Source organism: Dipodomys ordii, unplaced genomic scaffold, assembly GCF_000151885.1.
Source record: "Dipodomys ordii isolate 6190 unplaced genomic scaffold, Dord_2.0 Scaffold90, whole genome shotgun sequence".
NCBI classification, from domain to species: Eukaryota; Metazoa; Chordata; class Mammalia; order Rodentia; family Heteromyidae; genus Dipodomys; species Dipodomys ordii.
In genome coordinates this window covers 1,752,258-1,764,913 of record NW_012267306.1, presented here as the reverse complement: position 1 = coordinate 1,764,913, position 12,656 = coordinate 1,752,258, and the positions used below count along the sequence as shown (strand labels likewise).

Sequence of the window (12,656 nt, the reverse complement as noted above, 5' to 3'; positions counted from 1 at the left end):
CCCCCTCTCCTCCACAAGTTATACTGACATCAAATATAGTGAAAGCAGGGGTTATACTGTGGGGGAGGGACATACAAAGCAACAAAGAGATAGTCTTATAAATGCGTTAGAAACACATGCATGAAAGAAAAAACATTAAAATACATGTCTAAGGGTCCATGAGAATCTTACTTCCAATTAATCACCAGAAAACCAGAAGTGGTGCTGTGGCTCAAGTGGTAGAGCACTGGCCTTGAGCTGAAGAGCTGAGGGACAGCGCTCAGGCCCCATGACCGACAAAAAAAAGAAAAAAAAAGAAAGAAGGAAAGAAGGAAAGGAAGGGAGGAAGGGAAAGAAAGGAAAGGAAGAAAAATGAAAGGAAAGGAAAGGAAAGAAAGGCAGGCCCTGATCTAGCAATTCTCCAGAGAAATTTTCCTAAGGAAACAGTGTAAAATACAAAAAAAGATTATCTTTATGAAGAAACATCACAGCATTAAGGAAAATACAACTTTCTAAGTACTTAATAATTATTAGCAACATCAGTTATACACTGGTTATAATTATTGGGAAGATTACATATCTAGGAAAAATGCTTAGGAGAAATGCTTGCAATATGAAGGGAGAAAATAGAATTAAAATTGAGTATGTTCAGTGGTTTTATAATTACTTAATTACAAACTCATAGGAAAAGGGAGATGAAAACTAAGTTGACCTCAGCCTGTGTCAGTATTATTATAATAATATGCTTGTGGGATTTTTTTAACATATTATCTCAAATTTATAGATTTTCAGAGATGTGTTTATATGACATTTGTAACTTTAAAATTCCTTTTAAACTGTAACAAAGATGTAGAAAATTGTCAGCTTTATTTAATTCATATTGAATTGCAGTGAAAATGTTCCTGTAACTCTTTATGTTAAGAAGTGTATCTATAAACCATATTTTTGTGGAGCACTTTAAGTTTAAAACACCTGTACAACACACTTATATACTTATAATAGCAGTCTCTTACCTTTCTCCCATTTATCTGACTTATGCAGAGTTCTTCCAGTGATTTAAGTTGACATAGTTCAATAGGAAAATACATAAATTGGTTGCTTGAGAGGTTTAATTTCTGGATTCTTTTAAAATTATGTATCTCTGAAGGGATTTTCTGTAGCTGGTTATTGGAAATATCAAGTACTTGCAAATATCTTAAAGTACACAATTCTGCTGGAAAAGTTTCAAATTTATTATAAGATAAAATAAGTACACGGAGTGACACCATATTTGAAACAGATGGCGGAATTTTCTTGATTAGGTTTTTACTAAGATCCAAGTAATTAAGATGAATAAGAGAACACAGGTGTTCAGAAAATATGAGGAGTTTGTTTTCATTCAACTCCAAATGAAGTAGTTGTTTACTGAAAGATATATCCACAGGTATTTCTGAAATAAAATTCCCATTAAAAGTCAAATAATAAAGTGACTCTAAGGCACACAGTCCCACTGGGAAATACACTATTCTATTATAATCTAATCCAACTTTAGTTATTTTTCTGCAGTTTTTTATTTCGATGGGAACATGTAAAATCATATTTCCTGAAAATTCCAGGCTACGTATATTACTAAGATGCGAGATCATGTCAGTTATTTTCATCATATTGTTTCTGTTTACATGGAGTTTTCGTAAATTTTTGAGCTTCTGGATGTTTTTAGGTAGTTCTGTCAGTTGATTATCACTAACACTAAGGTATTCCAACATCCTGCAGTTGGTAATTTTCTCTGGTATAGCTTTCAATACATTTTTATCAAGTATGAGGATCCTAAGCTCTCTGAAATTCTCAATTTTGTAAGAAATATCTTCCAATAAATTGTCAGCCAGTCGAAGTTCTTTCATTCTGAATAACTGGAAGATTTCCACAGCCAAAAATGTAAGTTTATTGTGATCCATTGTTAGTTTTTCTAAATGTTTGAGTTCTCTAACTTCTTTTGGCAAACTGCCTATTGAGTTCCCATTGAGATTCAGTGAAAGTAAGTTTGGAAGAAAGCATAAAACTTTAGGAAATATTGTTAACTGATTATATTCCAGATTGAGAACACTCAAGGTTTTCAAATTAGGCATAGTGTCTATATATTCTAAATTATTTTTACCCAAATTTAAAGTTTTCAACTTTTTAAGATTTTCTAAACCAGAGAAAGGAAAATGTTTGATGCAATTGTTATTGAAAAGGAGTTGTGCTATATTCCCAAGCTCTGATATTTCTTTAGGTATAGATGATATTTGGTTGTGACTGACATTCAATATCCTTAAATTATGAAGTAACTGAATTTCAGATGGAAGTGATGTTAACCCATTTTCCTGCAAAGACAGAATCTCAAGTCCTAGAAGATCTGCTGGGTCTGCTCCTTGAAAACTTCTTATTTGATTCTTATTTAAGAATAGATACTTTACATATTTGACTTTTAAGATGTCCTTAGGGAATTCTTGTAAACCATGAGCCTCCAAATTAACTGTAAACAGATCTGAGTTTGAGACAAATCTTTCCTCATTTTCTTCAGAGACTTGAGGACTAACCTTTTCTATTGTCTCATCAGATAGTATTATGTCTGCAATCTCCTCAGTGGTTTCTAATGATGAAATTACTAACACTTCTGGTTCAGGCACAGGGCTGGTATCTGTAGGACTTGTTTCAGGAAACTGAATTTGTTTCCTTTTGTCTTCATCTCTGTCTCTTTCAAAGGAGGATGTCGACTGTAATGTATCCTCCACGGAGTCGGTTTCGTACGTCTGGTCAGAAGATTTCCTTTCCTGGTGATGAGAAGCTTCATTTAATGAAGTTGATCTTTCTTTAATAAATTGAGACTCCTTCACTGACTGTGATCGAGATTCTTTCCTAAACTGTGCACTTATATCTTCTATGTTCCATGATTCATCATTCTCTTCAGACATCATATTTGCTCATGTTTTACATCAATTAAAAACAATAACTCTACTTTTTCATATTTTTCCCTTTGAACCTACAAAACAAATGTTAATATTAAGGAAAGCTATCAAAATTACAAATGATTTGTGCTATAACTATTCTATAAGGAATAATTAATGAATACAAAGACAATGCATTTATAACAAGCTAATATTGAATAAGATTCCTGGTTAAATATTGCTTATTTATTGCATGTTTTTATCATATGATGGTTGAAATTACATTAAAACTGTAGAAAAAGAAGTTCACTACTCTGGCTCATACCTACAATCCTAGATTCTTGGGAGGTAATTGATCAGAAGGGACAGTTTGACACCAATCTTGGGTAAAAAGTTCACAAGACACCATCTCAACCAATAAAAAGCTGGACAAGATGGTACACATTAGTAATGCTAGCTACACAGGAGCCATAAATAGGAGGACTAGTCTTGGCTAAACACAAAGTGATATCTATTTGAAAAACAACAAAAGGTTTGGGAAATGGCCCAACTGGTAGACTAGCTGCCTGGCAAGTGTAATGCTCTGAGTTCAAATCCCAGTACTGCCATTTTTTTTAAATATAGAAAAAAGAGACTTTGCAAGACTTGCAGAAGAGATTAGACAGCTCTGAGTCAGAGAAGCAGCAGCTACAAGCTGAACTTCAGTCTCGAAATGCAGACCGGGTGTGCTTGAATAGCACAGAGATTTCAGAGAATGGCTCTGACCTCAGTCAGAAACTGAAAGAAACTCAGACCAAGTACAAGGAGGCCATGAAAGAGGTCCTCAGTGTACAGAAGCAGATGAAACTGGGTCTCCTCTCCCATGAGAATGAGGAGAGCTATTCACCTCTTAGTGAGGCAGGAATCACTGATGAGATAGATGTGCTAAAGCAAGATCTGCAGAATGCATTGGAAGAAAGTGAAAGAAATAAAGAGAAGGTGAGAGAGTTAGAAGACAAACTTGTGGAGAGGGAAAAAGGTGGAGGGATGAAGCCACCTGCAGAAGAGTATGAGGAAATGAAAAGTTCATATTGCTCTGTCATTGAGAATATGAATAAAGAGAAAGCATTTTTGTTTGAGAAATACCAAGAGGCCCAAGAAGAAATCAAGAAGTTAAAAGACACATTACAAAGTCACGTGACACAGGAAGCCAGCGATGAAGCTGGAGACATGAAAGAAGCCATGAACAGGATGATAGATGAACTCAATAAACAGGTGAGTGAGCTGTCCCAGCTCTACAAGGAAGCTCAGGCTGAGCTGGAGGATTACAGGAAGAGGAAATCTCTAGAGGATGTGACGGCAGAGTATATCCACAAAGCTGAGCATGAGAAATTGATGCAAGTGACCAATGTGTCCAGGGCTAAAGCAGAAGAGGCGCTATGTGAAATGAAGTCTCAGTATTCAAAAGTGTTGAACGAGTTAACCCAGCTCAAACAACTTGTGGATGCACAGAAAGAGAACTCTGTGTCCATCACAGAACATTTACAAGTGATAACCACACTGCGGACTACTGCCAAAGAGATGGAAGAAAAAATCAGCCATCTGAAAGAGCACCTTGCAAGCAAGGAAGTGGAAATAGCAAAGCTGGAGAAACAGCTCCTGGAAGAGAAAGCCACAATGAATGATGCGATGGTACCCAAATCTTCTTATGAGAAGCTCCAATCATCCTTAGAAGGTGAAGTGAGTTTGTTGGCAGCAAAATTAAAGGATTCAGTCAAAGAAAAAGAGAAGGTCCATTCAGAGGTGGCCCAGGTTCGAAGTGAGGTCTCACAAATGAGAAGGGAAAAGGAAAACATTCAAACTCTCTTGAAAGCCAAAGAGCAAGAAGTAAATGACCTACTGCAGAAATTCCAGCAGGCTCAGGAAGAACTTGCTGAAATGAAAAGGTCTTCTGAAAGCTCTTCAAAACTAGAGGAGGATAAAGACAAAAAGATAAATGAGATGTCAAAAGAAGTCAGCAAATTGAAGGAGGCCCTGAACAGCCTGTCTCAGCTCTCCTACTCAACCAGCTCCTCCAAAAGACAGAGCCAGCAGCTGGACACACTGCAACAGCAGGTCAAGCAGCTTCAGACACAGCTGGTCGAATGCAAGAAACAACACCAGGAGGTCATATCAGTTTATAGAATGCATCTTCTGTATGCTGTGCAGGGCCAGATGGATGAAGATGTCCAGAAAGTCCTGAAGCAAATCCTGACCATGTGTAAAAACCAGTCCCAGAAGAAGTAAAAGTGGATTGCTTGGCAGGACAGTACCCCTTGTTGTCTAGCTTTGTGTTAGATCCAGTTGTTGGCGACCACTGCCATTGTTCTTATTCGTGGTATGCACTGTGATGTAGCATAGCTTCTTTCCTTCTAAAGGTTTCTGAGGACTACTCTCAGGAGAAGAGGCCCTCTTCAGAACCGCTTAGAGACTTCACACCAGCAGAGGGAAATGTCCCTGACATCCTTTGAGATTCCATAGCTGGGACCCGCCATACCCAGAGGTCTGGTCCTGATGTTGGCCACCCTCCTTGGTGGGTGAACGGCTTCACAAGTATCAAGTGATCTGCTGAGCTTACCATGAAGTGACTGACAGCTGCTTCAGTGCCTGCCCTTCTGCTGTGTCATTAGCACAGGAGAGCTCTTTTTGCCTTTGGCTTCCAATCCCAAAACGTGATTTCATCTCTGGCCAAATTATTAGGACATTAGCTATGCCTACCCTTTATCATGATAATCCTGTGGATTTTTTAAAAAAAACTATACTCTCATTTTTCCCCAAGCTGCCATACATCTTATCACCCTGCTAATCACTTTATAACTTGATGAGTACTGCTCACTAAAATATGAAATCTAAAAATAAAAGCAAACTGTCCTTTAAGGGATCTTTCCTTTTTTAAGTAAATCATTGACATATTGCAAATTTTCTATGCAAACTTGCCTCCTGCTATTATCCATGAAGCTCAGGAAATCCAAATATTTGTATTTCAACAAGGGACAGTAAACTGTGTGTTTACAGCCAAAAGTAATGCCTCATAGTTCCTAACCTCAATTTTTTAAAGTGTTTTTTTCTCTATAGTATTTTTATTGGCTCCTAAAGAGGTTTTCCTATCTCAACCCCTAAATAAGTAAAATTACACTAGATTATATGAACGAAACATTTTTAGGTAACCGTGCTTGCCTCCTATAAAACATTTTCCCTCCAGGTTTTCAGCTCAACATGAACCAGTCTCCCCTCAAACTTGCTGCCACTGTCTTCTCCAGACTCGTAGTACATTTCTAAATATAATCGATTCTCTTTTTTACTGATTGAATATTTTGGAATGTCCCCACTCTACAAGTGGCCATCAATTACCTCTTTAAGGCTTATTATTAGTATCAGTCAGTTTTTCAACTTTGAAATAAAATCCTGATGTGGTAAAATGGTGCAGAGTGAAAGTCTTGGGGGGAGGGGTACTTCTGTTCACTTTACTTTTAGGTTATTCAGAAAGTGTTTCTAACTTGCTTGCAGCTTGTCTTATTGTATTGATCTTGAGGGAGATAAATAGAAGACTCCACTTTTAGTCAATAGCTGAAAGTGGAGGCCTGTTCCAACAGGGCCCATGTGTACCACAGGGCTGCCTGGCTCCAAGGGTGCTTGGCTCAACTGGAAGATGTGTTCATTTGTACTGGATGAGAACCAATGACAGCAAAACAAAAATGGCTTTAAGCTTGGTGGTGTTGTTTTAATTATAGTGCAGCAATTCCAAATATGCTCCGAAGAAATGTGAAAGGACTTTTTGTCACAACACAAGAAAATACAAAACAATCCCCACCCCCCTCATTCTGCCACCCCTCCCTCACCCTTGCACAGAATGCTGCAGAGTATAAAACTTGAGACATTTTGTAGGATGCCTGACAAAATGTATGTAGCCCTTTATCTTGTTTCAGGATGCATATTTTTTACAAGTACTCTGGTTAAATATTGAAAAGTTATATGCTGTAGTTTAGTCTTTCGTCTTTGTAATTTACAGAAATAATTGCAGAAAATAAACTTGTTTCGTTTTGCAAAAAAGAAAAAAGAATGGAAAAAGATCAAAGAAAATTAGGAAGGATACAAAAACAGCTGAATTTACCAAGTTTTGGAAAACAGAAGTCTATCACCATTCTTAAAAGCATAGAATTTCATTTAAAAACAAATATTGTTCATTTGGCAGGCAGAAATAGACTCCTTCTGTTTTTAAATAATTTTTAGTAAAGTTAAAAGGTCCATGTTAATTTGTTAATATCAGAAAGACTTGGATGAGCCGGGTGCTGGTGGCTTATGCCTGTCCTAGCCACTCTGAAAGCTGAGGATCGCGGGTTCAAAGACAGCCCTGGCTGAAAAGTGCCCATGAGACTCTTATCTCCAATAAACTACTCACAACAACAGCAACAACAAAATGGAATAGCGGTGTGGCTCAAGGTGATAGAGCGCTTAGCCTTGATCAAAAGAGTTCAGGGACAGCACCCAGGCTGTCGGAAAAGACAGAACAACAATAACTAAAAAGATGTGGATGGCCCTTCATGGAGGAAAAAAAATCAACAAAGCCCACCCTCAGAGGCGAAAACTTTTTTAACTAGAGGCAGAATGCAAGCTCGTGAAGTGCAAGCACCTTGGAGTGTGGAGACAGGGGAGAACAAGCCAAGCTGCAGGTTCCCAGGGAATGGGGGAGGAAGAACCAACCAAGCCCACCCTGGAAATCTCAAATCCCAGCGCGGGGCTCACCTGGGGCCTTCCACAGCCACTGTAGTTTCTCCTCCGGCCGGCAGGGGGCGCCTTGGGCAAGGACTCCCCATTGTGGCGCCAGCGGCGGCTGCCCGGCGCTGCCCTGACGCTGGCCCTAGGTCACGTGGGGACATTGAGCTGGAGGCCGGATCCCCATCACTTCTCCAGGAGGGGGGCCGCGTTGCAGTCAGGATGCGGAACCCCTGGCAGGCTTCTGGTCCCAGGTGCTGGCCTTGAGCTTCGTGGGATGCTGGTGCTCCCCAGGGGCTTCGCAGGTGACATACATGGCACTCCGTGAAGGGGGGCACCCCGCAGGTCGCTGCGCAGACACCCCTCACGGCATCGGGCCTCCTGGGTCCTGGTTGGCTTACCCTGAAGACAGTCCCGACCCGGTATGACCGGCCAGGTGCTGTCTTCAGCCCACCGCCGACCCTCTCCTAACTGTGCAGGACAAGTCAAGGTGACAGAAGACGAACTTACCTTTCCTGTACCTATTTGAAGATGATAACATAAGAATAAAAGATCGATTTAGTTCTAAAGTACTAATTTCCGCATTCACAACAAAAATAAATGTAACGCGAAGCTTGAAGGGAAAAGCGTGGCCATCTCCTGGTTGAACCACACCTCCAGCCCTCTTGCTCTGGTTATTCAAACAGGCAGGGTCTCGCTTTTTGACTGGAATGTTCTAGATTGTGATCCTTTTGTTCATGCTTCTTACTGTAGCTGGGTTGACCGGCACAAACCACACCACCTTTTTCTGATGGGGTCTCAGGAACTTTTTGCCTGGGATGTTCTGAAGCCGTGATTCTTCTGATTTCAACCTCCAACATTTTGTTGTTGGCCAGGAATCATAATCCTTCTGGTCCGAGTCTTCCAAGTTTCGAATATAGGCGTGACTTTCTGCACCTGGCCCTTTTAATGAGAAACAGAAACAAGGACACTTGTATCATTACCTCTATTTCAAGGTGATGTTTAGCATGTATTTCAACTGCTTAATAGGATTTGGGATCCAGTGTTTTATCTTAAACGCCATTGCCTTTGATCTGCAGGGTGGAAGGCCGTGCAGCATGGCAGCTGCCTCGGAGAGAGCGGTCCTTGTTAACAGGATGGATATGGCCCACGGCTTTTCCTTGTTCTTTTTCTTCTGGCCTGCAGCTATTTCCAACATGTCTCAGTGTGTGCATCCCCTGCTTCACTTTCAAACACCATCTAATTTCAGTTCTGAATTTAAAGGTAATGTATGTAGTGAATTTCTAGAATTTATGAAAAGCCTTGATATTCCCTTTTCTATAATTCTGTATGTGTAGACTTTTAGTAAGTAATCTATGTATTGGATTTTCAGTTTGTCATTTACCTGAGTTGTCAATCTAACAGTAACTATGGGAAATAAATGTTAGTGTTCCAGAAATATGCAAGTCTTTGATTTTCTTTGAAACCATTAAAAACAATTGCTTAGTATGCTTACCTCCTTTACTCAGTATAGAAGTAAAAAAAAGTTTCTTAATATAAAATTTATATTATCTCTTTGGAATAGACTTTTTTTCTAATTTTACTTTCCTTTAGAAAGATTAAATACTAGGGGCTGGGAATGTGGCTTAGTGCATGATGCCCTGGGTTCGATTCCTCAGCACCACATAAACAGAAAAAGCGCGAAGTGGCAAAGTTGCTCAAGTGGTAGAGTGTTAGCCTTGAGCAAAAGCAGCTCAGGGACTGCGCCCAGGCCCTGATTTCAGGCACCAGGACTGGCAAAAAAAAAAAAAAAAAAGATTAAGTACTAACGTTCGGGTTGCAATGTAAACTCCACATTAGATAGCAGGTTAGGATTATCTTTACCGAAGTATTGTTGAAGTTGAAAAACATTGGTTATGGTAGCTCCTGTAACAGTGTTTATCTTGGAAATGTTTTGTTTGTGTATTTTTCTTAAACAAGAAAGTTTGCTTCACCACTCATTTTAATGCTTGATTATGAAAAATGAGGGTGTTATTACTTTTATTGTATTCAGGAAAATCTTGCTTCAAATGATTATATAGCATAAAATATATGGTAAGTAGCCATCCATAAATTTAAAAAATTTAAATGACATATAAGCCACAGTTCAGATAAGACCTAACTTTTAACTATATACAGTTAATTGTTAGTAAAAACTGGCTGAACTAGAATTGTAGGCTGAATTTTCTTCATTAGTATTTATGTGTGAAAAACTAAATCCAGTATTAATTGAAAGCAAACAATGAAAAATGACACATTTAACTCAGGTATTCAATAATTGTTTATTCATCATGGCAGGAAATTTATCATTTATCATTTAAGATTTTTTTCTCTTCCACTGTCCTATTAGTGTGTCATTACAAACACAGCATTTACAAAATATAATGAAAATAGGGGCTGGGAAGGTGACTTAGTGGTAGAGTGCTTGTCTTGCAGGCATGAGGCCCTGGGTTCGATTCCTCAGCACCACATTAGCAGAAAAAGCCAGAAGTGGTGCTGTGTCTCAAGTGGTAGAGTGCTAGCCTTGATCTGAAGAGCTGAGGGACAGTGCCCAGGCCACACAACTGATAAAAATAAAAAATAAATAAAAATATATATCATGTAATTATATATGTGTATATCTATCTATATATATATATTGAAAATGCATGCTATTGAAATACACATACATATATTCAAAATACCAGCTGTTCGTGGACAGAGATTGGAAATGGAGGTTTGAGGCTAGCCTTGTAAAAATATTAGTGAGCATCTCAAAAAAACAAGCTGGACATGATGATGTATGTATGTAATCCCAGTTACCTAGGAGACAGGTAGGATTACAGTCCAAGGCCAGCCCAGGCAAAATCAAGGAACCTATCTTTTTGGTGACACTGGTGATTGAAAACTCCATGCCTCACACTAACTAGGCAGGTGCTTTATCTCTGGATCCATGTCTCCAGCCCAATTTTTTTTGTCAGTAGTGGGGCTTGAACTCTGGGCCTGGGCACTGTCCTTCAGCTCTTCAGCTCAAGGCTAGTGCACTACCTCTTAAGCCACAGTGCCACTTCTGGTTTCTAGTAGTTTATTGGAGATAAGAGACTCATGGACTTTCCTGTCCAGGCTGGCTTTGAACTGCAATCCTCAGATCTCAGCCTCCTGAGTAGGTAGGATTACAGGTGTGAGCCACCTGCGCCTGGCTCTCCAGCCCAATTTTAACTGGTTTTTTTGTTTGTTTGTTTTTAACCATACTGCTTAAAAACTATCATTGTGTTTTCGTGTTGAAATGGAACTGTTTTCTCCCTACAGAAGTAGGGGAAATTTTGAGTGGGATGTGGGGTTTAGGTGTCTCATCCTTAGGTTCTATTCAAGTGTAATCCTCAGGCTAAAGGGAGTGAACAGTTACTAGATTGCTTTGCCAGACTGAACTGACTTTCAAAACATCTTCCCACAGATTATTTATTTTTAATTATTGTGATTAACTTTTGCTGTTTCTAAGTACAAAAAAATGCATTTCTCCATTTTTGAAGGTTGGCTGCATTTCCAGGTAATTTCTATCTTTGACCATAAATTAAGTGGAATTTGGGTATTGATGTATGTGTTCTAAGTTTCTATTAGATGACAAATATTTTGAATATTTCACCTGTAGAATACCCCTCCCTACTCCCAATTCCTTCCTACTGCCCCCTTTATATATTTATAATCTCTCTCATCCCTAATCTCTAGTAAAAGCTGTTTGCTTTCAGATTCTACAGTTGTCTTTTCAGGATGTCATCTAAAGTAAATGCTATAGTGCCTTTATACTTATGCAAATATTAATCTTTGCTAACATAAACACCAAAAAGAGCCTCATTAAAGTAGTTCATCTATATTGTTCATCAATAGTTTATTCCTTTTTCTTGTTAATATTCCATTGTGTGGATGTACCTGTTATACACTCACTGAAGACCTTTTATATTGTTTCCAGTTTGGGTCAATTATGAATAAATTACTTTACATAATGATAACAATGCTGTCCATAAACTATATGCTATACAGCTTATGTGCAAACAGCAGTATTTATTTGGGATAAATACTTGGGAATTGAATGTTGATTCCAGAGTAGATATCCAAACCCTGAATCATTTACTTTTCTTTGTGTACACCTAAAGAAGCATTTAAATTCTTCCATTCCTATTTAAAAAACTCCAAAAATGAATGTGCTGACAATATTTACTCTCTAGTGATAATGAGTACTATTTCAGTATTTTCCTTTAGTCTATGGGATCTATAGTATATGCTATGGTACCAAGCTGTTTCTTTTCGTATCATTATCCACTTATTCTGCCAGGATGCTTTGTGTTTCCTTTCACCTTTATATATTACTCAAATGTTGGGATTCTGCTCCGTGCTACCTCCTACAGGGCCGTTGGAGCTGCAGATCTGGAGATTTTGATGCCTACTGCACATCACCAGGCACAAGTTTTTCAAAACCTCCTCCATTACTATCTTTGGCTATTTGTTCATGCTCTGACCTCTTCCTTATTTCCACATCTGAAGGGTCACTGGATTTGTCAAAATGTCATTTCATTTCTACCCAGCAATGTCATCTAAGGTTAGATCACAACCTTGCTCAGAGCCACCACACTGTACTGTCCTAGGGGCATCTTTCAGCAAACTGCACTGAGTCTGGGACCCGAAGCTCCAGGGACTACTCAACAGCAGTGAACATAGCACTTTTCAAGGTTTGGTCTTTTTAGTCTTCTCAAATTCTCCAGCTACCTTTGTTTATCTAATGTCCAAATTCAAAGCCAGACCTCCAGACTCTGAGTTCTTAGTTTTTTTTTTCATCTTGCACAAGTAACATAGCCTGCCCATATACAATTATATTTAAAATTATACAATATGTAAAATGGACACATATATTTCAGTTATGGACTTTGGTTCTTAAACTTTTGAAATATTAGGACTTCATACCTTTACTAAATCCTGTTTCTGATTCACTTAATACTCTGGAGCCTGACTGCCTATCATTTGTGTTAGCTATACTTTGGCAACTTCTAC

General features: G+C 38.6%; 1 protein-coding gene and 1 pseudogene across 1 annotated transcript in view; one reads left to right on the top strand and one right to left on the bottom strand.

Annotated features, from left to right (window-relative positions):
* The window catches only part of Lrrd1 (leucine-rich repeats and death domain containing 1), a 9,660-nt gene extending 6,748 nt beyond the window's left edge, over positions 1-2,912 (bottom strand). The window contains exon 1 of the mRNA XM_013026034.1: positions 993-2,912. Within this exon, the coding sequence (XP_012881488.1) occupies positions 993-2,912 (1,920 nt within the window). The remainder of the gene's footprint in view (positions 1-992) is intronic.
* A 514-nt stretch (positions 2,913-3,426) lies between these two features.
* On the top strand, positions 3,427-6,683 carry LOC105992904 (annotated as a pseudogene).
* Positions 6,684-12,656: the final 5,973 nt, after the last annotated feature.